The sequence below is a fragment of the Brachyhypopomus gauderio genome, unplaced genomic scaffold (genome assembly GCF_052324685.1).
Source record: "Brachyhypopomus gauderio isolate BG-103 unplaced genomic scaffold, BGAUD_0.2 sc44, whole genome shotgun sequence".
In the NCBI taxonomy this organism is placed as follows: domain Eukaryota; kingdom Metazoa; phylum Chordata; class Actinopteri; order Gymnotiformes; family Hypopomidae; genus Brachyhypopomus; species Brachyhypopomus gauderio.
In genome coordinates, this window is record NW_027506870.1 from 1,471,003 (window position 1) to 1,496,940 (window position 25,938).

Below are 25,938 nucleotides of genomic sequence, written 5' to 3' on the forward strand. Positions count from 1 at the left end.
TTTTACGTCGCGACGCATACATTGACACAAAAGTGGAATGTTTTTAATGAAATATTCAGATAGAAAATACGGAAAACGGCGATAAGTGCAGTCCGCGGACAGTAACCTTGACAGCTGAGCAAAATGTTATATGCAATGTTTCGTTTAATACTAGTATAACGTGATTTGATTCGTACATTGAGCTACATTTATCGGCGTGCAGACATGTATAGTTAGCTAGCTGCAAAAACACTTTTGCTCCATTATTAGTATACTCCACTGAGATCACGAACGAATTTCTGAGTTTTTTTATTAATATGCAAGTATATTTGACCAGGACACAAGAGCCTGCCGGTTTTTACAGATGATGGCCAAACAACAGCTGTACGTCGAGCGTATTTGAAGCGTCATTCAGCTGATAAAACTTGTTCGTCAGTGGCAGCGTTTCTGTTTCATACGTTGAATATTTTTCCCAGGCTGTCAAGTTGAAAACGTGACCAGTACTGGATAATGGAAATCCATACGTGTCGCGATTTTGAGGAAGGGTGCACACTCGGAAGTGATGTGTCTGTTGAGGACACTATAAATCACGGACATGTACAAAGAAACTTGAACGTGGAGCCTCTTGAGGTGAAATTTCACTTTAAGGAGGAGGGAGAACTCCATAAAGAGGTTTGTGACTACTTTTTCAGTTGTATGCTTTGCGTGTGGTCTGTTTATGTTGTGACAAGACGAAATAAAAACACTTTTGCCTTGTCACACTTAGGGCTGTGACGATAACTGCATTACCGCAATACCGCGGTTATGTAGTGCCTACCGCGGTGTTGAGCTCATTACCGCGGTTTATCTATTTATTTATCTATAAAAGGAATCGTTTCCATTGCGAAAAAAACATGGAAAAAACATTTTCATTGCGATTGCTGTTTCCGGGGGGAAACAGTCCATTAAATAAATGGCGGTTGGGGGATGCGGGGTGTGCGCTGGATTTTTGTGCGTGATTACCTTATTTTCCGGAGTATAAGCCACTACATTTTCCCCCACGATTTGAACCATGCGTTTTATAAAGGGCTGCAGCTTTTCTTTAGATGTTTTTTCACCAGTCGGGGGTGGAGCAGAACGTTAGGTGGTAGGACAAAGTTGTAAATCAAAGAAGAAAGTGCTCATTTTCATTTAGCACTCATCTAGTTTTGTCCTAACTAGATATTTAGACATAATACTGCTTTAATACTGCGAAGTCATGTGGTCAGAGGTGAACTTCGGTATAGCCAGTGTGTATTTTATTTAAAATAATTAACACCCTTGAGCCACAGTGGCTTTGGACATAGATAATGCCGTTTCCTGTGATGGATAATTAAAGTCTATCCCTTAGAAACATAAATCGACAATATTATCTGTATCGTATTTATGCGCGGAATAACATGGCAAGTCGGAATTCGACACAACACTGTCACACATGAAATGCTACAGTCACCGTTCAGAAACTGATCAGTTCATTTAAATGTATTCAGTTTAGTAGATGTATGTGGCTTTTAGCCCGGTGCGGACACTGAACTCGCGAGGTATTTGCAGGAGGAAGCCCTCGATTCGCATTCGGATCAACTTGCCCGGTGGCGGAAAAATCAAAATGGATTCCCTCTTCTGTCAAACATTGCCAGAAAATATATGACCGTTTGCGCAACGAGCACTCCATCGGAGCTGTATTCAGCACGGCAGGCAACATTGTCACCTCGTTTAGATCGTCCTTTATACCGGACAAAATGAGCATGTTGGTTTGTCTTGCAAGGAACATGAAGACTGAAAATAAGATATTTATAATTAACGTTATTCACGTCATTATTAACAATATTATGGCCATAGTTTTGCGTAAAGTATTTACTTTACGACAAATTACGTTTTTGTTCATTTAAAAGTGCATGTTTTTATTTATAAACTATAATTCATTTTATTTTTCGGGGGGTGGCGGTTAACCGCGTTACCGCGGTTATACGTTGCTCTTTTACCGCGGTAAGAAAAAATCCATCCCGTCACAGCCCTAGTCACACTAGCATACAGAATTAAAATGTAACAACCCTGTGAAGTTGTCCTAATTTCAATGAGCTGTATCATTTTAAGTCTCTGCACCATGCTCTTCCCTTTCTAGGAGTGTAAATTATCAGCACCCCATCTTGACAGGAAAAAAAATGTAGAAAATTTAGTAAATTTATTTTACAAGAAAACCTGAAATATCACATAGTAATACATATTCAGACCCTTTGCTGTGACACTCGCATGCTAATTATTGTTAATTCGCATGCTGTCCATTTCTTCTGATCCTCCTTGAGATGGTTCTACGTCTTCACTGGAGTCCAGCTGTATTTAATAAAATTGATTGGACTTGATTAGGAAAGGCACACACCTGTGTATATAGTTAAGACCTGGGCCCGTATTTATCAAACTTCTTAGAGTGGAATTTTGGACTTAAGTGCTGAAAAATTCTTAGATTTGCTCCTACTCACAGAGTTAAGTGTAAGTGCCAGTTATCAAAACTCTCAAGTATAAGAATCACTCTTACTCTCCTGAAAAGTTAAGACTGCTCCAGAGGACTCATAAGTCGTTAAGAGTTGCCACCAGGGGGCTGAGATGGCACTGAGAAGACAGAGACGCGTGCAAACCTTCATTTTAGGTACACATTTCAATTTTATAGATATATAAATATGCACAAATATGGACAATAATTAGGCATTAAGATAAGCATGGGTTTAATTTTTTTTCTTCCTTTAATTTTTTTTGTGCAAGAGTGTAATTAATATTCATGCTGCGATTTTAATACTTTATTTTAAGCTTTGATGTCTGCCTTGTCAGTTATTGTATGTCATTTGGGAGTGAGTCCTCTGCCAGACTTCCTTCAGACGCTCACTTTTCCTCCGGCCATTCATGACTGGAGGTGTTTGGAAGCGTTGTCAGAGAGGGAGGGGCAGATGGAGAATCTGCGCTCAAGCCAGCAGGGTCGGGAGCACGAGCATCTTCTTTATTACTGACGGATGCAATTATTTTGAAGTGACAATTAGCATCAGTGTTTGTGTGCAAATCTAAATAAATGATAAAAAACCTTGTCTTTGAAATATGTTTTAGAATTTCATTAATGCAGGATCCTGACCCCCCTCCACTCCACAGATCACCCCCATGATACGCTGCACCACCTCACAAAATGCGCTAAGAGGCTTGCCCGGTGGTCCTCCGCCTGAATGTGATTCGGTTAGAATGTATGCAGTATCCAAAATAAATCTGAGAAAATATATGAATAACAAAAGAAAGAAAGGAAAATTATACATACCAGTGCATGTCACATACTTAAAGGTAGATATGAAATATTTTTTTAATGGATTATTTATTAACTGTAAATATGCTGTGTAATTTCACAAAAATTATGACTGCAACATTATTAAGTTAAATGTGACATTTTCTGAATTTTATCTTGACATTTCACAGGAAATGTTATTGAACATGAAATCCGATCCAGTGATTGGTTCCTGCAGGGGGTTTTGAAATGACATCATCCAGGATCAGCTTTGCGGCACAGCCAGGTGTCGTAAATCAGCTCTGAGACTGACACTTAAGAATTGCTCCTACACTTCGCTTAAAGTGAGACTGAGAGGCTTGATAACTAACTTTTAGTCTCAGCTTTTAACTAAGAATAATTTTAGACATAAGTCAGTTCTTAGCAGCATTCTTAGGAGTAATTCTAAGAAGTTTGATAAATACGGGCCCAGGGCCCGTATTTATCAAACTTCTTCGAGTGGAATTTAGGACTTAAGTGCGGAAAAATTCTTAAATTTGCTCCTACTCACAGAGTTAAGTGTAAGTGCCTGTTATCAAAACTCTCAAGTATAAGAATCACTCTTACTCTCCGGAAAAGTTAAGACTGCTCCAGAGGACTCATAAGTTGTTAAGAGTTGCCACCAGGGGGCTGAGATCAATCAATCAATCAAAGTTTATTTGTATAGCGCTTTTCACAACACATGTTGTCACAAAGCGCTTTACAGGATTTAAAAGGTTAACAATACTATGGGTCCAGAACACTAATGAGCAAGCCAAAGGCGACAGTGGCGAGGAAAAACTCCCTATGATGGTGGGGAATAGGAAGATACCTCGGGAGAACCAAGACTCAAAAGGGAACCCATCCTCCATTGGGCGGCCCGTTAACACCCAAATTACACAAAATACAGACAAATACACAAGTCACACACAAATCACGCAATCAGACTAAGTAAAGGTAAAAATGAAAGTTCTGGGTTTTGATATTGTCACTGTAAATGTCTGTTGATGAACGCCAGGCTTTCATTCCGTGTCGGAGCAGCGATGCTGGTATTGTAGGCTCCAACTGCAATGTTACTCTCCAGGTGAACCTTGGAGAAAAGATACGAGATGTAGTAAATATGTAACAGATTAATCAAAGGCCAAACTAAACAGATGAGTCTTTAATCGAGTTTTAAACATTGAGACTGTGTCTGAGTCCCGAATAGAGGCAGGAAGATTATTCCACAATTGTGGAGCTTTAAAAGAAAAGGCTCTTCCACCTGCTGTGATCTTTTTGATCCTAGGAACAGTTAATAACCCTGCGTCCTGCGAGCGAAATTAACGTGCTGGGTTATATTGTTCAATAAGTTCACTAAGATAGTCTGGAGCTAAGCCATGCAGCGTTTTATATGTTAATAAAAGTATTTTATAATCAATACGGAATCGAATTGGCAGCCAGTGTAATGACGATAGTACGGGACGGGTTTTTGTTAAAACTCGTGCTGCTGCGTTCTGAACCAGCTGGAGTTTGTTTATCGATTTACCAGAACATCCAGCTAGGAGACTGTTGCAATAATCTAAACGAGAGGATATGAATGCATGGATTAGTTTTTCTGCATCACTAATATTTAATATGTTTCTAATTTTGGCAATGTTGCGCAAGTGAAAGAACGCTACCCTAGTTATATTATTAATATGTGTATCAAACGAGAGATCTGGGTCTATTGTGACGCCCAAGTTCTTTACCTCTGCGCTGGGGGTTATAGTAAAAGAATGTAGATTCAATGCTACATTATGTATCTTGTCTCTCGCAGCCCTAGACCCAACTATTATTAATTCTGTTTTATCGGGATTTAGTGCTAGAAAATTACACGCCATCCAATGTTTTATCTCTTCTACACATTTCTCAATCTTACTGTTTGCGCCTAAATCATCGGATTTTGCCGATAAATATAGCTGAGTGTCGTCTGCGTAGGAATGGAAACTGATGTCATGCTTATGCATAATCTCGCCTAAGGGTAACATACAGTGTGAATAGAAGTGGTCCTAGGACTGTCCCTTGTGGGACACCATATTTAACCTGCACAGATTTAGAGGTTTTATTATTAACACTTACACATTGGAAGCGGTCAGTTAAATATGATCTAAACCAGGAGAGAGTGCAACTCCTTTAATACCTACCGTGTTTTCTAATCTATACAGCAAAATGTTGTGGTCTACAGTATCAAAAGCTGCACTAAGATCTAGCAGTATAAGGAACGAGACGAGCCCATTATCGGCCGATATTAGTAGATCATTCACTACCCTGAGTAAAGCTGTTTCAGTGCTGTGGTTTGGTCTAAATCCTGATTGGAACTTTTCATGGACACTATTTGATTGGAGATAGTGGTTTAACTGATTGGAAACTGCTTTTTCTAAAATTTTAGAGATAAATGGGAGATTAGAAATGGGTCTATAGTTGGCTAGAATCTGCGGATCGAGATTTTGTTTTTTAATCAAGGATCTAATTACGGCGCATTTTAATTGTTTGGGCATGTAACCTAGGTTAAGGGAGGAGTTAATCATATTAAGTAAGGGCCCTGCAATGGCTGGGAGTAGGTCTTTAAATAGACGGGTTGGAACTGGGTCGAATATACATGATGTAGGCTTAGACGAATTAATCAGTGTTGTGAGCTCTTTTTGCGATATAGGATCGAAGACATTTAGCTCAGTAATATTTTTGGATGCATAGTTACTAATAACTAAACTACTGGGGTTGGATTGGAGGTTAGGCTGCAATGTATTATGACTCTGTAGTCGGATAATATCTATTTTATTATTGAAAAAGTTTAAAAATTCATCAATAGTGTGTGTAAGAGCTGTTAGAACTAGTGTCATTGATATTTCTTGTTAGTTTAGATACCGTCGCGAAGAGAAATCTAGGGTTATTTTTGTTGTTTTCTATTAGTGTCTAATAGTATGCGGCTCTAGCTTTTATTAGGGCATGTTTATATTTGACTATGACCCTGCTGGCTTGAGTGCAGATTCTCCATCTGCCCCTCCCTCTCTGACAGCGCTTCCAAACACCACCAGTCATGAATGGCCGGAGGAAAAGTGAGCGTCTGAAGGAAGTCTGGCAGAGGACTCACTCCCAAATGACATACAATAACTGACAAGGCAGAAGTCAAAGCTTAAAATTAAAGTATGAAAATCGCAGCATGAATATTACACTCTTGCACGTAAAAAAGAAAAAAAAAATTTAACCCATGCTTATCTTAATGCCTAATTATTGTGCATATTTGTGCATTGTGCATATTTATGTGCATATTTATATATCTATAAAATTAAAATGTGTACCTAAAATGAAGGTTCGCACGCGTCTCTGTCTTCTCAGTGCCATCTCAGCCCCCTGGTGGCAACTCTTAACGAATTATGAGTCCTCTGGAGCAGTCTTAACTTTTCGGGAGAGTAAGAGTGATTCTTATACTTGAGTTTTGATAACAGGCACTTACACTTAACTCTGTGAGTAGGAGCAAATCTAAGAATTTTTCAGCACTTAAGTCCAAAATTCCACTCTAAGAAGTTTGATAAATACGGGCCCAGATTTATTGTCGCATCACCAGAGTACAGGTACCCCGGTGAGTGAAAAACTTGTGTGCAAGTTCCACAATTTGCAGCAACAATATTACAAAAGATGTATAAATTACAAACTATTTAAACTAGTGTATGTACATATAAAGCTAACTCTGTAATGTCTTGAAAATAAAAATAAGTATTGTTCTAATTTTGATATCTACAATCAGTCCCACCAGGATTTCGCAGGCCTTTTTTGTGATTGTTGCGGGCTAAAATGTTTGATGTTGCGGGTGTTTTTCAAAAAAAATTGCGATGGAAGTGTTTTTGCTTTTTTGTGAGTACATTGCAATAGGGAGTAAATGTTGTATGGTTTCCTCTAGTAGTTTCCTTTAGTAGTCCATTTTAATTATCTATTTACCTATTTATTCAGGGTTGCCAACTTTTCAAGATCACTTAGAGTGAGATGGCGAACGTTAATTGTTGACGGGGGGAGGGGGGGCTGTAAAATGGACACAAATTAAGTATTATATCAAGATCGATCACCAGTGGTTGGCGCCAGAGCGAACTAGTAACTCATAGATATGGATCAGAGATAAATAAACTACATTTTTTTTTTCGGCGTGAGAAATTGGATGTGTGGCATGTGAACGTGTGAATGTGTCTCACGCTCAATGCGTGAGAGTTGGCAACCCTGATTTATGGGTATTATGCTTCTTATAAAACCCCTGGTTTTAACACTTCAAGCAATGATTTTATTTTTCTTACTCTATGTCAGGGATGTCAAAGTCAAATACACCGAGGGCCAAAAAACCAAATTTGCTACAAGCCAAGGGCCGGACTGGTTCAATGTTTATTAAAACATATTGAAATGATTGCACATAGCCTATTGAAGCAAGACCTAACACAGTGTATCAATTGTAACTACTTCGTTTCACAACAAATAGCTATCTGACTGAACCGGTGTCTTGTATTACGTTAACAAATACGAGCCTCTTGTAATTCCAGGACGAAACATGAGAGAACGTGAAGACGTTAAGATTGGGCGTTTTGAAAATAAACAACCATTAAATAATGTGAATAAAAAAGCGAATTATTTTGAATCATTTCGACTATGTATAAATATTTAACTTAATTAAGTTTAACTGGTGCGCGCAGTTACAAAATTCGAGAGGTGCACGACCTTGCAAATCGACAGCGTTCGACACCCTGTGCTGTTCATACTACTCTCTGCAGGGATTTCCTCTCAAGAGCAGTGCAGTTCCTGTACCAGGTGGTAATGCTGCCAGTCAGAATGCTTTCCACAGTGCAGGTGTAGAAGGTCTTGAGGATGCTGGGCTTCAGACTAAACCTCCTCAGCCTTCTGAGGAAGTAGAGGCGCTGGTGGGTTTTCTTCAATATCTGTGTGGTGTGCACTGCCCATGATGTTAACACCCAGGAACTTAAAGCTGCTGACCCTGTCTACCGCAGTCCCATTGATGCGAATCGCTGGGTGTACTCTCTCCCGCCTCCTGAAGTCCACGATGAGCTCCTTGGTCTTACTGACGTTTAGAGAGAGGTTATTCTGCCGGCACTAGTCTTCCAGGATTTTTACCTCCTCCCTGTAGGCCGATTCATCATTATTGGAGATCAGGCCCACAACCGTTGTGTCGTCAGCAAACTTTATTATGGCGTTGGAGCTGTGTCTAGCAGTGCAGTCGTGGGTGTACAGGGAGTACAGGAGTGGGCTGAGCACACAACCCTGGGGGACTCCGATGTTGAGGGTCAGAGAGGAGGATGTGATGCTGCCCATCCTTACCACCTGCCGTCGATCCTTCAGGAGGTTCAGGATCCAACTGCACAGTGTGCTGTTCAGACCCAGATACCGGAGTTTGCTGTCGAGCTTCGAAGGAACGATGGTGTTGAATGCTGAACTGTAGTCTACAAACAGCATTCTCACATACGTGTCCTTCTTGTCCAGGTGGGAGAGGGCAGTGTGCAGCGTCAGCGTGATTGCATCATCAGTGGATCTATTCCTCCTATACGCAAATTGCAGAGGGTCCAGGGTGGCAGGCAGTGAGGAACAGATGATGTCTTTGACCAGCTTCTCAGAGCATTTGCTCACGATGGAGGTCAGGGCAACAGGTCGCCAGTCATTTAGACAGGTAATGCTGGTTGACTTTGGGACTGGCACAATGGTGGCTAGTTTGAAGCTAGCTGGCACGATAGAGAGAGACAGTGAGGTGTTATAGATGTCTGCATAAACACCTGCTAATTCTTTGTAGCAGGCTTTCAGCACTCTACCTGGTATGCCGTCTGGTCCTGCTGTCTTGCGCGGATTCACCCGTCTGAAAGCTCTTCGCACATCAGCTACGCAGACGGAAGGGGGATTGGGATCAACGGTGGGCGGGGTAGGGCTGTTGCGATAACCGCAGTATAGCAATACCGCGCTATTGACGAGAAAATCGCAACGTACGGGAATTAACCGCAACAACCGCAATATTTGTGTTTTTTCCCCATGCGAAAGTGCCTGTGCAAGAGTTAAAGTCATTTTCCCATCAACCCCCTGTTATCATCCGGTGCGGCTGATCAACAATCCGTCTCCTTTTTTCAAAGATGGAAACTACGGCAGATGCTCTGGTCAAAAAACAAAACGCGACTTCGCCGGTTTGGGAGCATTTCGGGTTCAAGTCAAATCCACGCAGATCCACTCGCCTGGTGGCGCGTCAATGAGGCTAGATTTCCTCTGCTCTCCAAACTCGCCCGCAAGTACATGTGCATTTGTGCAACAAGCACACCATCAGAGCGAGTTTTTAGTACTGCCGGGAATATTGTTAGCCCTTTCCGCTCCTCACTGAAACCACATAAGGTGAATATGTTGGTTTTCTTAGCGTGCAACAGGGACGTGACAACTCAGGTTTAAGCTGAGACGTTATTCTTCTGGTTAAGGAAAGATTTCGTTTTATAGATTTATTTATAAAATTCTCTTTTTGTGTTTAAAATCTCGTTTTAAATATTTACCCTACACTTTTAAGAAAGCGAAAGAGCATGGGTTCTTACTGCATCTCATTTGACTTCTGTGTTCTCTATTTGACAATAAACACATATTTAACTGCTCTTAAAACTGTGTCTTCTTTGCAATTTAAAAACAATAAGAACCCCTTTACAATAAAAACAATAAAACAATTATATAGCTCTAAAATTAAGATTTTAGACGACAAATTACGCATATCGCGTCATACCGCATATCGCGGTGTTGAGCCACCATAAATAACCGCAGGGGAAATTCTTTCACCGCGACAGCCCTAGGGCGGGGCGCTCTCCAGCGGGGCAGCGAGGTTATTATCAAAACGAGTGTAGAAGTGGTTTAGCTCGTCCGGTAAATCAGTGCTGGTATTGGGCAGAGTGTGAGAGGTAGATTTATAGTCCGTGATTGTGTTTAGCCTCCACTTTCTCCCTGTACGCTGTTCTGATGGATTTACGCAGAGCATAGTTTGTTTTCTTGCATTCTTACGTATTTCCAGATCTAAAAGCAGCGCTAAGGGCGGAGCGGACCTCACCGTTCAGCCAGGGCTTCTGATTGGGGAATACGCGGACTTGTCTGCAGGGCACTACGTCATCCACACACATGTGTATGAAGGCGGTGACTGTGTCTGCGTACTTGTCAACGCTGCTCGACGAATCATGGAACATTTCCCAATCCACATGCTCGAAACAGTCCTGCAGTATAGCGTCTGATTGGTCAGACCAGCGACGCACCTTTCTGGAAGTGGCCGGCCCTCGTTTCAGTCTCTGCCTATAGGTGGGCAGGAGCAGGATGGAGGAGTGATCCGATTTGCCGAACGGGGGTCGTGGGAGGGATTGGTAAGAGTTCCAGATGTTCGAAGAAACATGGTCTAGCGTTCGGTTCCCCCGAGTGAAACATGTTACACTGAAAAAAATAAAGCATTGGCTCAATGTAATAAAATTGAATTAATCAATCACACAATTTTTTTTTCATTGACTCAATCCAAAAAACTAAATTCATGACTAAATGAATTTAGTTTTTTAGATTGAGTCAATGTAAAAAAAATCGTATTGCCTTGTATTATCTAATGTCTTTTGGCGATGTGTTTAGTTGTTTGGCACTGCTGGTTTAAACCTGATTTTCAATGTCAGAAATTAATGGGTTTTTCATAGTATTAGCTTACATGTAGCAATAAGCGTATTTTGATTGTTTGGTGTCCTCATAATTCAGAGGATCCATTGATGTTCAGGAGAAAAATGTACACAGATCAAAACATATAGGGTCCAGACATATTAATTTGCCACAGAACGTGATGGTAATTGATTTGATGAAGAAAAAAAAAAACAATTTCTGCAATTGAAAATCATGATTGTGCTAATTTTTATGATGAATACAGAATGAAGAGTGACTTCCCAATGTCAATTCAGACATTAGATTTTTACATTGGCATGTCTAAAGTATGTAACAGTAGTAATGGCTGTAGGAGATTTCTGTTGATTGTTCCATCTCTATTGATGTCTGTTCTCATTTTAGTTCTTGTGCAGTCAATGGCAATAGAAAATGGCAGTTTGTTTGGGTGCTGGAGTTTTAAAAGAAACATTTCTAAACACTGGGTCTATACTTGAACATAACCAAGGAAATAACCTGTAACACACTGAGAGACAGATGAACTGATATACTGGTAGACGTACATTGTAAGGGAAAGTCTAATTTGCTAGGAACGTCACCGACTATTCTATCGCTAATGATTAATAGTCACATTCAATTTTGGGTGGCTGACATTAATGGGGTTTTTTTTAAATCCAACTCTATCACGTTCTGTGGTGGCTGAATATTGTACCGTCAGCCAATGGGCAGCGTTGAGGGGTGGAGTCTACAGACTTCCCAGCAGGCCCTGCGGTGAGTTCCCCATTTCCCTGGATGTGTGTTGTATGTGCGTTAGTGTTCCCCCTCCCTTTAGTGTGTTGCTTATAAAATAACAGTTCACTAACATTGGTGTCATGGCTCATTCTTGTCCTTCTGAGTCGAAGCCGTTACAACATGTAATGAATATAAACAGACTTAAAACTGCGGTATTTTTTGTCAAAATCTTTCCAAATTAATGGAGAAAATCCTATGCAATAAAAATTCATCTTGCAGCAGGATTGTAATAATTAATTGTAATTGTAATAATTCAGTTAAAAGTTGTAAAACAATAATATTTCTCTGCAAAAATATTAGTGGTGTCACTTTTTTTTAAAGTGCTTAATCATAATAATTCAGGAAAAAGTTGTAAAATAACGATATTTCTCTGCAAAAATATTAGTGCTATCACTCTATTAAAAGTGCTAAATCATAATAATTCAGGAAAAAATCTGTAAAATAACGGTATTTCTCTGCAGAATGTTTAATGAATTTTTCTGTAAATTTATAGTTTTTCCACTTAATTTAAATCAGGGTTTTTTACTTTAAAATTAAAGTTTTTGTTTGGCAGCCACTGCTGCCAGTCGTTTACCGTTTTTTAGGATTTTTTTTTTACAGTGCAGTGAAATGCCAGTTGACTTTGATGTTTCTTAACAAGTGATTTTGTGATGTTTTAGAAGTTTTTGACAGATTCCAATTCTCCTTATGCATTTAGGATAATGAATTATTAGATGATGCTTTGGAATCAGGTTTTGTTCTGGATACAAAGACTTAAACAATTTATGATGGTCAGATATTAAATGCTTCAGGTAGCAAGTCATACCATCAGTTACAACTGGTGAAAATACAAGATTCACAATCTGTATCAAATAGAGAATCAAAATCCAGTAGCAATCATTTCTGTCAATTACATCTCCAAATATTAAGGGAGTGTTGCGCAAAAGACACCAAGTCTGAATAGCATTAAGTCCAAGATCTTTGCGACCATCATCCATTTTCAACATACTCAGTCTGTTTTTCTCTCTATGTATCCATAAGTGAAACTTTGAATCCTTTCAAACAAATTTTTCAGAGATATTAATTTTTTTTACCAAGTACTGAAACAGAAGCTTCAACTCATACTGTGCAACTCCTTCTAGTAAATCATGCATTATATCTACAGCATAGTTATCAGACACATGAAAAAACTGCAACGAATTGAGCAAACAAGTTCTTCTGACACCAAAGGTTGATGCTACAGATGGGTTTTGTAAAAGGGTATTACAGTGTTCTGAATGAAGTTCTTTTGTGCGAAAAACCAGCCCTGTATGATCCTCGCAGAAGACTGACTGCAATTCTGTCTTATAAGTTAAACAAAACCGGCAGGAGTAAGCTACACTGAAAGACTCAACAAAACCAAATATTCCATGTAATGCCAAATTGTCACCAGTAACCTGAATAACAGAACCTTTCAGTGGTGCATTTGAAAAGGGCACCTGGACTCCTTCAGTCTCCAAAATTCTCAAATCATCAACAAGTGGCTTTAGAATAGGATCAAACCCATATTTCTTCAAGTCTTCTGAGTAAAAGAGGGTAACAAGGTGAATATTCATCAGCACAGAATTAAGCTTAGGTGGCACATTTCTTAAAATGAAATATATGCAGCCAAGTTTGTGTATGCACTTCTTCGAGCCTAACGGATTAGCCGTTTCAAAGTCATCGTAATTATAGCTGGATCTGAAGAGCATGTTCTTGCTTTGATAAACAAACAATGTTTTTTAAAACTCAACTAAAGACTTATCTGTTTAGTTTGGCCTTTGAATAATCTGTTACATATTTACCACATCACATATCTTTCTTCTCTGAGGTTCACTTGGGGAGTAACACTGCAGTTGGAGCCTACAATACCAGTGTCATCGCTCCGACACGGAATGAAAACCTGGCGTTCATCACAAGACATTTACATTGACAATATCAACACCCAGAACTTTCATTCTAGTTACCTTATACTTAGCCTGATTGTGTGATTTATTTGTAACTTGTGTATTCATCTGTATAATTTGTTTTTGTGTAATTTGTGTGTTAACGGGCCGCCCAATGGAGGATGGGTTCCCTTTTGAGTCTTGGTCCTCCCAAGGTTTCTTCCTATTCCCCACCATCTAGGGAGTTTTTCCTTGCCACTATCGCCTTTGGCTTGCTCATTAGGGATTTGGACCCATAGTATTGTTAACCTTGTAAATCCTGTAAAGCGCTTTGTGACAACATATGTTGTGAAAAGCGTTATACAAATATATTTGATTTGATTTTGATTTGGTTTATGTCCTGGACGTTCATTGCATTTAAAATGTGGAGAACCTGGGTGCTCATCTGTTTTTTGCACTTATTATGGTTTTAAAAAGCACCTGTTACGAGTACATACAGTGTCTGTTTCCGATACAGTTGCCCATTTAGAGGTTCATGAGAATGTTGTAGCTTGTGGTTCGCAATCAGTAAATGAGGTGCATCCTGTCCCAGTACAGCCTGCTATTGAAAATAAGCATTTGTTGGATATGTGTAGCTCTGTTGTTGCTCAGGTGCAAGCATCTGGAATTCCTGAAAGCACGGTACAATGTTTGGTTGGTTCAATGGAGGAGCTTGTAAATGACATCCATGCACAAGCAAAGGAAGCTGTGATAAAATGCCTTTCTGTTGATTTACCTAAAGAAGTGATGGATAAAGATGAGGATTGTTTTGATCATCTTGAAAATCCATTCTCATTCATGAACACTGAAACTAAAAGACACAGGTACTTTGAGCAAAAGTGGAATATAGTTGAACCTGTAGAGCATATTCTTGGTGTCCGTTTTGATGTACGTAAAAACAAAACTGGTACTTACAGCCAAGTTCCAGTCAATGATGCATTCACATATGTACCTATATTAGGAACTCTGAAGTCAATGTTTAGTAACAAGGAGCTGTGTCAAAGTTTTCAGCAAGTAAAACTGCAAGAAGAAGGTATCTATAAAGACATCAATGATGGGTCATACTTTAAACATTGAGACTGTGTCTGAGTCCCGAATAAAGGCAGGAAGATTATTCCACAATTGTGGAGCTTTAAAAGAAAAGGCTCTTCCACCTGCTGTGATCTTTTTGATCCTAGGAACAGTTAATAACCCTGCGTCCTGTGAACGAAGTGAACGTGCTGGATTGTAATGATCAATAAGTTCAGCAAGATACTCTGGAGCTAAGCCATGCAGTGTTTATATGTTAATAAAATTATTTTATAGTCAATACGGAATCTAACTGGCAGCCAATGTAATGACAATAGTACAGGACTAATGTGATCAAATTTTTTAGTTTTCGTTAAAACTCGCGCTGCTGCGTTCTGAACCAGCTGGAGTTTGTTTATCGATTTACCAGAACATCCAGCTAGAAGACTATTGCAATAATCTAGGCGAGAGGATATGAATGCATGGATTAGCTTTGTTCAAACCATGTTCAAATTTCAAATGCCAAAACAACAATGAACAGTTTTTTTGGTGTACTTTGCAGTCAAAACAGGTCCACATTGTTCAGCAAAATAAATGGCTTCAAAGGTCGCGTCGAAGAAGCCTCACTCTAATTTAATTGACGCTTGGACTCTCCTTAGCCTTACCCAGATCAATGCCGTACACTGTGGTTTGGATCAATGTGAAGAAGTTGTTCAAGGCTTCATCATAGGACACAGCAAACACAAAGTGTGCCTTGAAGAGCTCATCAAAAGCTGCAATAGCGGTCTTGGCCTCACAAGGAACTGCTTTCTGGTCCAGGATGATGTAGTAGTTGTGAATGCTGTTCTTCTCCCCAACACTCAGAATGTTTCTCAAGAAAGGTCACCATGCTCATTCCTACCTAAAAGAAAAGAAGGCATACACACAAAGACAGGACTTTAATTTTCATCTGATTTGGTCATTCCAATTATCTCATAAGGGACTCTATCACATACACTCTCTAAACAAGAATGAAGATAAGCAAGAAAGGGTTCCTCCAATATAATGTTTTCATTCAGCACGCAAGTCTTTTGCTTATGCATCACCACCAAGCAGTTATACACACTGAAGAAAGCCCCAATTGATCAGCTCTGATGCATCATCCAATACATCTCTATGGTAACAAGCAGCACACTAGTTGTGATGCTTGGACAGCGCAACAACTTACCTAATTAACAACTATGCTTCTCTTAGGCTACAGCTGCTAAGACAAAGCAGCATGATTCAAACTGCTGATCCTCAAATCATATGGTCAGCACCGTAGCTTGCTGAGCCACTACTTTTTTATTGAACATAAATATATATAGCATTTACTGTTAACATTTTTAACACTTCTAAAACACTTACTCTCATGAAATTCACCAACCGGTCCTCAGCCTCAGATGCACTGATCTTTCCCATTTTTTTGCCCTTTGATGTTGGGGGTAGGAGATGAAGTAGCAACAGGATACATGCCAGGTCACTGTGCCATCCTAGTGGGGTTTCAATCATTTTACATTTTTATTTCAACCTCTTTTTTTTTTTTCAGCAAACATTTACCCAAAATGTCAACACTCATGAAGGATAACATTACCATGATCAGATTCTTGGAGTGCTAATGCAAGAAGATCGTCCACATGTGAATTAGAGGGTATGGTTTTGCGGGCTGCAATTATCTTGGGCTTGAATATTGTTGGCCACTTCGCAAGGAATCTACCTGAGACTTCCTCTCCAAACAGCAGAGTAAAATCCTGGGCAACCTGAAATCAAAATGAAAATCAAATACAAGATTTTAAGACTATTTTTTTTTACTTTGACATTGTGACAGAATTTACACATTATTATTACCAAGCCAGTTGTATCTAAAAATTGAGGGAAGAGGTCTAGGATGACTGAAGTCTTCTCTGGATCATGAACAAGTTTCTGTCTGTGCTTGAATGTTGCTTTCATTTTGTCTTTAACCACTGTTTTGTCAACTGAGTGGTTCATCAGGGACATTGCCTCTTTGCATTCATCACCAGATAACTGCTCTCCACAAACGGGCATTTCACGATGAGTAACTGGATGTACTTCCGCTCTTCCCCTCGCTTGCCGAGTTGCGCTGAACCGTTTTCAGTCTCCAGGCCAGGTAACCAGACCCACTTTGAGGATCATAGTAGTGCTCCTGTCAAGCAAAGTTTTCTTTTTTAAAGCCTGAAAGGACTACATGTGCATATCTGTTCACTAATATACTTACATAGCCATTTACTGAATCCAAATCCTTCAAGCGAGGGAAAAGTGTTGTTATCCCAAGGGCATATGAAATGCGGATATTTACAGGTGGGATCCTCCTTCATTCAAAAAACAGAAATAGCATTAATAGAAGTGGACCGGACAATGACCAATGTAATATCAATCCTATGTTGTTCACTCACCCATGGCCTTCCACCATATCTGCTATAGTATGTTCACCATCTTTCTTCTAGTGCCATCAGAAAGGCCACTTGTTTTGTGATACAGAAATATCTGGTCACCACCTGGCTTTGAGTGAAGCACTACTTTGACTATCTGAAACATCAACAATTGCATATGCTTTTAAATTGAGATTCACGTTGTTTACATATCCCCATAAGAGTTACAGAAAAATAAGAACATTTTATTGCATACTGACACATGGTCTAAAAAAGAAAGCTGACATTTGCCACTGATATAAAAAAAAACTGAATACCTACCCTACTAACTAAAATCAATGTTATGTTTATATGAATCAATACAGGATAACAAATAAAAATCCATATAAACGTGGAAAAATTAAACCCATCCCTATTGAATACCTCAATGTGACATTGACTTTCAAACTCACATCTTTCGCGCTAGTGGGATCAACTGATCCATCAATCAATTGCCATCGTTGTGCCTTTGTGGATTCCAGAATTAGAGTTGAACCCAATACCTTAGCTCGCAGATGAGCTGACATCACCATAAGGACATCACCTTAAGAATGATGTGGTGAAATACACAATGTTTTAATTTATTTAATATTTAAGCTACTATACTGACAGTTCTTACCAGAGTTATCTTCAGTGGAGACCACAAAAGACACTTGAGATAACTTCACAAGTTCATCAAAGATGTCTGAATCAACATCAATCAAATCCACATGGGTTTCCTTTGGTAACCCAAATCTGGTTAAAACTGAAAAACAGTTATACAAAATTAATGAGAATATATATATATATATATATATATATATATATATATATATATATATATATATATATATATATAAAACAATAGGTAAATATGCGCAATTGTGACATTTGGCATCAGCTCAAAAGACCCATCTTATGACTGACTTTCTGTGATGAACTCTGAGTAATCGTAGACATCTTCTTTCTTTGACACCCTAACCCATTTGCGTACTTCCTTATACTTCACAGAAACCAGCATCTTCACACTGAAAATAAGCAACTCACACACACAGCGAGCAGCGCGAGGGTCCGCGCAGCCAAAATGACATAATCGCAGTGGCTCCACCCGTGCGTGAGGGCCTCGCACGCTGTCGATTTGCACCTTTCGAATTTTGTAACTTCGCGCGCACCGAGCTTCAGCGCAATGAACAAAGTCATGTTTGCAGGGATCATACACCTATACAAGGTGGAATTCAAGCACTTGTACATCATTTTAAAAGTCCATTTCAGTATTTCCCAGCACGTTAAACTTAATTAAGTTAAATATTTATACATATACCCGAAATTATACTTGATGAGTCGCGACTGACGCGAGGGTCCGCGTGGCAAAAATGACGCAATCGCGGTGCATCTCTCGATTTTTGTACTTCACGTGCTTCGCGCTTCAGTGTTGCGGGTTTCATACACCTTCACAAGGTGGAACTTGTACGGAACTTTCAAGGTCCATTTCAATATTTTCCAGTATCTTCAGCTTAATTAAGTTACATATTTATACAAATACACATATACTCGAAATTATTTGAAAGAATTCGCTTTTGTCACATTAAAAGAGATGGTACCGTGTTTGGTAATGGCAGAAGAATAAGTGTATTACATAAGCTTGTTGGCGTAATAACGTATACTTAAAATATATGCTAGTTTGGTTAGGATTTGTTCCGGAAGATAACTTAATTACCAAGCTAGCATATTTTATGTAATGGTTGTTTATTTTCAAAACGCCCAATCTTAACAAGCATTTTCAAGTACTTTACACACACGAGCCTCCCTTCTTCTGCTCCTTATAGAGCCTGTGCTCTCGCTATCTAGGTTACATAATATAGTACACTACGACGGAAACCTAGCATTTGGGATTTATCCAAATCACTAACGTCAATTTAAAGTGGACTTGAGGATAAAAACAATTTTAGTGTACACAGTTTAACTTTGTACAATTAATTTTTTGTTGGGGTGTGCGTCGTTCCAAGTGAATTATTCTTACCCACAGTGTTGTCTTTCGACAACAGGTGGGAGAGACAAACTAGCTAGTTAGCTAGTTTTAAGGTGGCACTATGGCGAACAGTAACAATTCGCACACGCATACCTAACAAAAACAAAACTACTGCACACCAACAACTGTTTGTAGTAATTTGAGTGTTTCTACTGAAAAGCTGCACTTAAGACTTTCACCTTTGATATATCAGGGCTCTCAAGTCTCACGCATTGAGCGTGTGACACACGCATTTGACCGTCTTCACACGCTCACACGCCACACAAAAATCTAGTTTATTTACCTCCGATTCATATTTATGTCGCCCTCCACTGGCGATCGATCGCGAAATACAATTTACAGAGATTTACAGAGTTAAAAGAACACCAACATTAGTAATTTAACCAACACCAATTTTTTTACACTCCTGATTTTGCTGTGTATGGGGGTATTATTCAGCTGCAGGGACAGGATGACTGGTTGCAATTGAAGGAAAGATGAATGTGGCCAAGTACAGAGATATCCTGGAAGAAAACCTCTTCCAGAGTGCTCTGGACCTCAGATTGAGCCGAAGGTTCACTTTCCAACAAGACAGTGACCCTAAGCACACAGCTAAAATAACAAAAGAGTGGCTTCAGAACAACTCCGTGACCATTCTTGACTGGATCAGCTAGAGCCCTGAACTAAACCCAATTGAGCATCTCTGGAGAGACCTGAAAATGGCTGCCAACCAACGTTCACCATCCAACCTGATGGAACTGGAGCGGATCTGCAAGGAAGAATGGCAGAGGATGCCCACATTCAGATGTGAATAACTTGTGACATAATTTCCAAGAAGACATGGTTGTACTAGCTCAAAAAGGTGTGTAATGGTAAAAACTAGTAAAGGGTCTGAATACATATGACCATGTGATATTTCAGTTTTTCTTTTTTAATACATTTGCAAAAATGTTTACATTTCTGTTTTTTTTCTGTCAAGATGACAGAAAAAAATCTGAGTGTACATTAATGAGAAAATAATTTAAAAGCATTTTTGACATTAGCAAATGGCTGCAATGAGAGAAAGAGTGAAATTTAAAGAGGTCTGAATACTTTCCATACCCACTGTACATACAGAATATTAAAAATAGTTTTTGATATTTGTCACATGGAAAGAGATTGTAGAGGGTTTTAGAAGATGTTTATGATGAGTGTGAAAGAACTTTTTGAAGATTTGGTCCTCTATCAGCCAATATGAAGAAATATAGTTCTGAGCTTCTCTGTCTAGCAGTGGGTGTCGAGCAGAGCCCCTTGCACATGGATGTTTTGAGAGCCTTGGATCAAGGTCAAATCTGATAATGTTGGGAAGACTGGTGCTACTGAGTACCATAGAGGAAGCACTGTACAGCGCAGTGGGAGATTAGCATAGAGGAGACAGCTGCCATTAAAAAAGTCAAAATATATACCACTGTGGACACATGAGAGAAAAAGTGCACTTTTGATTAAATATAGCACACAATTCTGCATACTAGTAAATTCCACAGGAGGATGTCGAGTGTCTTGCATTGAGAGACTGGATCATTCCAGATGCCGCTAAACAGAAATTCATAAAAATGGTCCAAGAAGAGTTCCTGCCTTTTAGAATGAGGCTTCATGAGTGCTGACCTCAGCCTCCCTGCAACGCCATGCTGGGATCTGAGTCAGGCTGGTCAAATATATGCCAGCATGGTACACAAACATGTTTCATACATATCATACTTGTATGATTAGATCACATATTGGTATTGATGCATTTCTGGCACAGCAACTTGTAAGGACTGTAGAATCAGATTCCAATTTGAGTGGTATTTAGCAAATGCACTGACATGGTTTAAATAAAATATTTCAAGAGTAGTGTGATTTTCATCAAATTAAAAATTTTTTTTATTAACTTGTCCTTAACATCTTTTTTGACTATAGTAGTTATCTTCCTGTTTTTATAGACAGCTTTAAATTATTTTTTTCAACCTTGATTCAATGCTAGAAATATAAAGTCTGCACCTCTTCAATGAGTCTGCTTTTCCCATTTTTAATAACAGGATTTGGAGGATTCGACACCAGTGTCTCTTGTCCACAAGGCGGAACCAGTCCATATAACTGCACGGTACCAGGCAGACTGGGGTGGGGAATCACTCGAGCTCCAAAAGAGTGTGAGCAGTACGTTGGTAATCATCAAAACGGAACCAGAAGAGATCATCCCCTCTCTACACACCTGTGGAGAACAGCTCATCCTGCAACATTCTGAGGACAAGTCCAATCCAGACTCTTCAGTGCCTAAAGAGTACGAATTTGAAGTGGAAAACCAGCACACATTCGATGACAGATGCAGCTCCCTGGTTGTTATTAAGATGGAGCCGGATGACGGAGAACCAATTTCCAGTGGTGAACACTCATCCAAACCTGAGTGTCGGGAGGTGTCCACTTTGCTGACTCTCTGGAAAACTGAGCCGGACGATACAAGTGTACCTTACTCCGCACACAATACAGACGATCCGCAGCTGCAGTTAGGCATACATTATGTCCAGCATGCAGATGTCAAGGAGTCATTGGACCAAAATCAGGAATTAATTAGTTCCGGTAAGTGAACTAGGACTAACAGTGAGTAAATGGTCAGTAAGTGAATTTTGGAGTTCTGATAATTAATGTTTTATGTTCCTGGATCCTTACCTTTTTACTTTTTTCAATGCATAAATAATACGTGATGGCATAAATGAGCAATGTTTGACCTTTCTTTTGAGTAATGGTAGTTTTCTAAACTTTGCATTACAGTTGACCCTAGTCATCTTCCATCTTCCACCATTGGTCTTGGAAAAGAACTCGGCAGACCGAGGAGTTATTCCTGTACTGAGTGTGGAAGCACATTCTCCAAGTCCTCGTCATTCTACAGACACATGAGGATCCACACTGGTGAGAGGCCATACCAGTGCAGTCAGTGCAACAAGACTTTCATTCATTCAACTACCTTAAAGGTCCATCAGCGAATACACACTGGGGAGAAGCCTTACCAGTGCTCTGACTGTGGCAAGACTTTTAGACGATTGGATAACCTACAGATCCACCAGAGAACACATACTGGTGAGAAGCCTTACCAGTGCTCCCACTGTCCTAAGACTTTTACTCGATTAGATGTCCTTCAGATCCATCAAAGGATCCACACTGGCGAGAAGCCTTACCAGTGTTCTCACTGTTGTAAGAGTTTTACACGGTTGAGTGTCTTTCAAGTCCACCAGAGAATACACACTGGAGAGAGGCCTTATCAGTGTTCAACCTGCAAGAAACATTTTGTCGATGCCTCGAATCTGAAAAACCATGAGAGGACACACACACTAGAGAGGCCTTACCAGTGCTCAGAGTGTGAGAGAACTTTCATTCAACTGGCTCACCTTATGAGCCACCAACGAAAGCACACGGGAGAGAAACCTTACCACTGTTCTATCTGTGGGAAGAGCTACACCACATCCTCTACTCTTCTGTACCATAAGAGAACGCACACACCCACATAGACATGAGGGAATATAGCAACTAGATTACATTTAAAAACATTCTGTTTCGGGAATCTAAAGCAGTGCAGTAATGTGGATCGACTACTGAGTTATTTAGGAAATCTACCTGAAATGTACATGAACTAAATATGGAAAACGATGGAAGGGAACATTAGTTATCGACTTGTGAAATGAAAGGTTTAATTGCTTTGAAATCTCCACTATTAAAAGAAGCTCCAACGGGTGTCCGCACAAACTGTAACATCTGCTCACTCACTCACATGAGAATTAAGCTCTGATCTCTGATCTTCTGAAGATCCAGTGCAATCCAGTGTGCTACATTCAAGTTGTTACTGTGTAACTTGTAACTTCTGTACAGTTTCCAGCAACAGTCAAATGATCATACAAAAATGGTGAACCTGTTATAGTTTTTTTATACATAATATCCCTGTAAAAAAATGTTGAAAGCTTTATTGTATAATGTGGGCATCTACTGGCATCTTTGCTGATAACTTATCTCAGGGTACAGTTGATGCATACATACTGTTTTTTTTTCTGTTAAGATGCCTAGATTATATACTCACTTAGATTATACTTAATGTTTGCAGGTTTCATGTTTGAACAATTTTACCTGAATTGTGAAATTTTCAACCAATGCATCAAATATGTGCAGTACCCAACAATCCACTTTAGAAGGTATCTTTTATTTAGTGCATCATAATGAAATGTCTGAAAATAGATAGCCATAGACGGGATGTTTTTCATTTGTTGCAAGAAAAAAATATACATGTAATAACTATCAGAAAAGGTGTTCACTGTGAACAGTAAGTTCACAGTTAAATCAGTTTAATTATTTGCTTTAGTAAGCACAAAATATCTTGGAGTCAATTTTGAAGTATGAACTCTTCAAATACATTAGTCATTCTAAAACATATATGCTATTCTTCATAGAGTTACATATTATTTAATGGTAGTTTTGGTTTTCACAAAGTTTGCTGCCTCAGTGTTTTTTATTTCTTTTTTGTTTGTTTTTTTTTAGAACCAAAACGGCTGTAACTCTTGAAATATTGAACATGGACCAGAAATACTTTGGATTTTCCAATGAAACACATCTGCCTACAAATGGGGAAAGTTTGAAGGGATTCTGAGATGGTCAATCTAAATTTTGGTTGATTTGACATGGAATGACCCAACAGAGTTTCCTGGCCATGGACCCACATTTTTTAAGTGTTTTGTTTTTACAGAGCCATTTATCCCTTTTGCCTTATGACTTGGTCCTCAATGATGCTGGAAAAACCATTGATCGTTGCAACTGAACTACTCTCACTGAAGTTCCTAGTAATTTGATAAATGGTTTAAATAGTTGAAACCCTATCAATGCAATGCAATGACAACTGCACTGTTTCCTTGGTGGTAACCATGGCTAACGGAAGAAATCTTAAAAGTTTTTGATTAACCTTTTCTTCTGAGCTAAACAGATCATCACTCAAATTATGTTAGCAGGCCATTTTGTAGGACTGAAATGCAGTGGATGGAATGCAATAATTTTTAGACCAGGTCATCATGACAGGGAATGACTATACAGTTATGGAAGTTTTTCTGTATCAATATTCAAATGAAAATGTAATACGCATTTGCATTTACATGTTCCACTCATACAAGCAACGTTGAGCTCAAAATTCAAATTCAAATGCAATAATTCCATTTACATTTGCAATGTGATAGACGTCTATTCATATTTCATTTACACATACATTTTGATGCTTTATTTGTGCCTTTATTGAAATGAAAATATATTTCCCGATTTGAATGATCAAGTTCATGTGATCATGCAAAGGTTGTATCAAAATTGTAATTAAAATGCTATTCACTTAATATGCTTTGCATTTCGTGATAACGCATTTGAAATGTAATTTTCAACCTCACCACCACGCTAAAAAGATGTCAATATTCAAATGTTAATGGAGAAATAGCACCTCTCCTGTTTGCAATAACGTTACGATACCAACAGCGCTCAAACTGTGTCAAAATGCGTTTTGAAAGTGCAATCCGAGTAGATGGTCTTCCACTATATCTTCCGGCGCTGCGCAAGTGGCAGCCAGTTACAGCAGCTCCTGCTCACCGTGAGCTTTTTCTTTCTTTATTTCATCTTCTTGTACCACTAGTTAAGTTAAAGAACTCTTACACTGTCCGCGCACCATGGACATTAAACTAGGGACGTTTGCGCTTTTGTTTGTTTTGTTTTTTTCATTTATTACACACGTGATTGCGGAGCCGGCCGGCAGTTGAACGACCCGAGATCCCCCGCAAGCTACAGTGGAAGCGCCGGGGGTGCCGTGCGGGGGTTCAGCGGCGGGCGAGGAGGAGACGCTACAAACCACTTCTTCCTTCTGTCATCATGGGGAATGTAAGATCTCTCCCCAATAAGATGGACGAGTTAGCGGCGCTGACCCGGCACCAGAGGGAATACCGCGAATGTAGTCTGATGATGTTTACAGAGACATGGCTAACGGCGCTAGCTCCGGACACGGTCGTCTCTCTGGACGGAGTCCACCTCATACGGGCGGACAGGACAGCGGAGAGCGGTAAGAGGAAGGGAGGGGGACTGGCAGTGTTTGTGAATGATAGATGGTGTAACTCTGAGCCAGGGATGGGCAACTTCCATGATAAAGAGGGCCAAAAATTTTTCAGCACTATTATTGGAGGGCCACATGACCACACACTTCAAATAATTGGATATGAATGACACTACAAGTTACACTGCACAACAATTTTTTTTTAAGTCTTGCTTCCTGAAAACTTTTATGTGATTGTGACAGGTACGTATAGGGTATGCACAAATATAGTTTTTGTTTTACTGCATCACGTAGGAACTCTAAGAAACTGACATTTATATGTTTACCTATTTAATCACGTTTATGTTCCGCATGACCCATTAAGTTCAACAGAATTAAAAATGTTTTTCTTTTGTATTCAACTGGTGCATCACGTTGCAGTGTCCAACAGTAGTCAGCAAGCATTGATGGATTCCAGTTGCCCTGGTAACGTTTCTTCATTGTAGCAATGTCCTGGTGAAACAGCTAACCGTGTTCGTCACTGACTGCACCGAGATTCACAGGGAAGAAGTCCAAAATGTTAGTGAAGGAAGTGAATCTTGAGTGACATGTTGCACTTCATTTTCTGGTATGCCACACATAACATGTCTGATCTGGAGACCAACAAAAATGCCTTCTTTGATCTTCACATCACTTATTCTTGGAAACATCTGTCTTAAATAGCGAAAACCTTCACCTTCCTTGTTCAGTGCTTTCACAAAATTCTTCATGAGTCCAAGTTTTATGTGTAGAGGAGGCAAAACTAA

At 39.4% G+C, this 25,938-nt stretch overlaps 1 protein-coding gene and 1 pseudogene across 7 annotated transcripts; one reads left to right on the top strand and one right to left on the bottom strand.

Moving 5' to 3' along the window:
* LOC143486111 (uncharacterized) lies at positions 1-24,419 on the top strand. Of its 6 annotated transcripts, XM_076985962.1 has the most exons (5): positions 1-651; positions 21,135-21,672; positions 21,865-22,170; positions 23,186-23,273; positions 23,617-24,418. In XM_076985962.1, the coding sequence occupies exons 1-5, from the start codon at positions 490-492 to the stop codon at positions 23,723-23,725; spliced, it is 1,203 nt and encodes a 400-aa protein (XP_076842077.1). In that variant the 5' UTR covers positions 1-489; the 3' UTR covers positions 23,726-24,418. The 6 variants fall into 6 exon arrangements, 5 of the variants coding, with proteins under 5 accessions (XP_076842077.1, XP_076842076.1, XP_076842079.1 ...); XR_013123132.1 differs by having other exon boundaries at positions 21,865-23,273; XM_076985961.1 differs by having other exon boundaries at positions 1-363; positions 456-651; positions 21,865-24,419.
* On the bottom strand, positions 15,277-17,208 carry LOC143486146 (uncharacterized; annotated as a pseudogene). Its single transcript, XR_013123145.1, has 6 exons — positions 17,076-17,208; positions 16,898-16,991; positions 16,510-16,825; positions 16,256-16,421; positions 15,997-16,154; positions 15,277-15,489 (listed from the first exon to the last, which is right to left on the bottom strand). The product of XR_013123145.1 is annotated as an uncharacterized LOC143486146 (transcript).
* Positions 24,420-25,938: the final 1,519 nt, after the last annotated feature.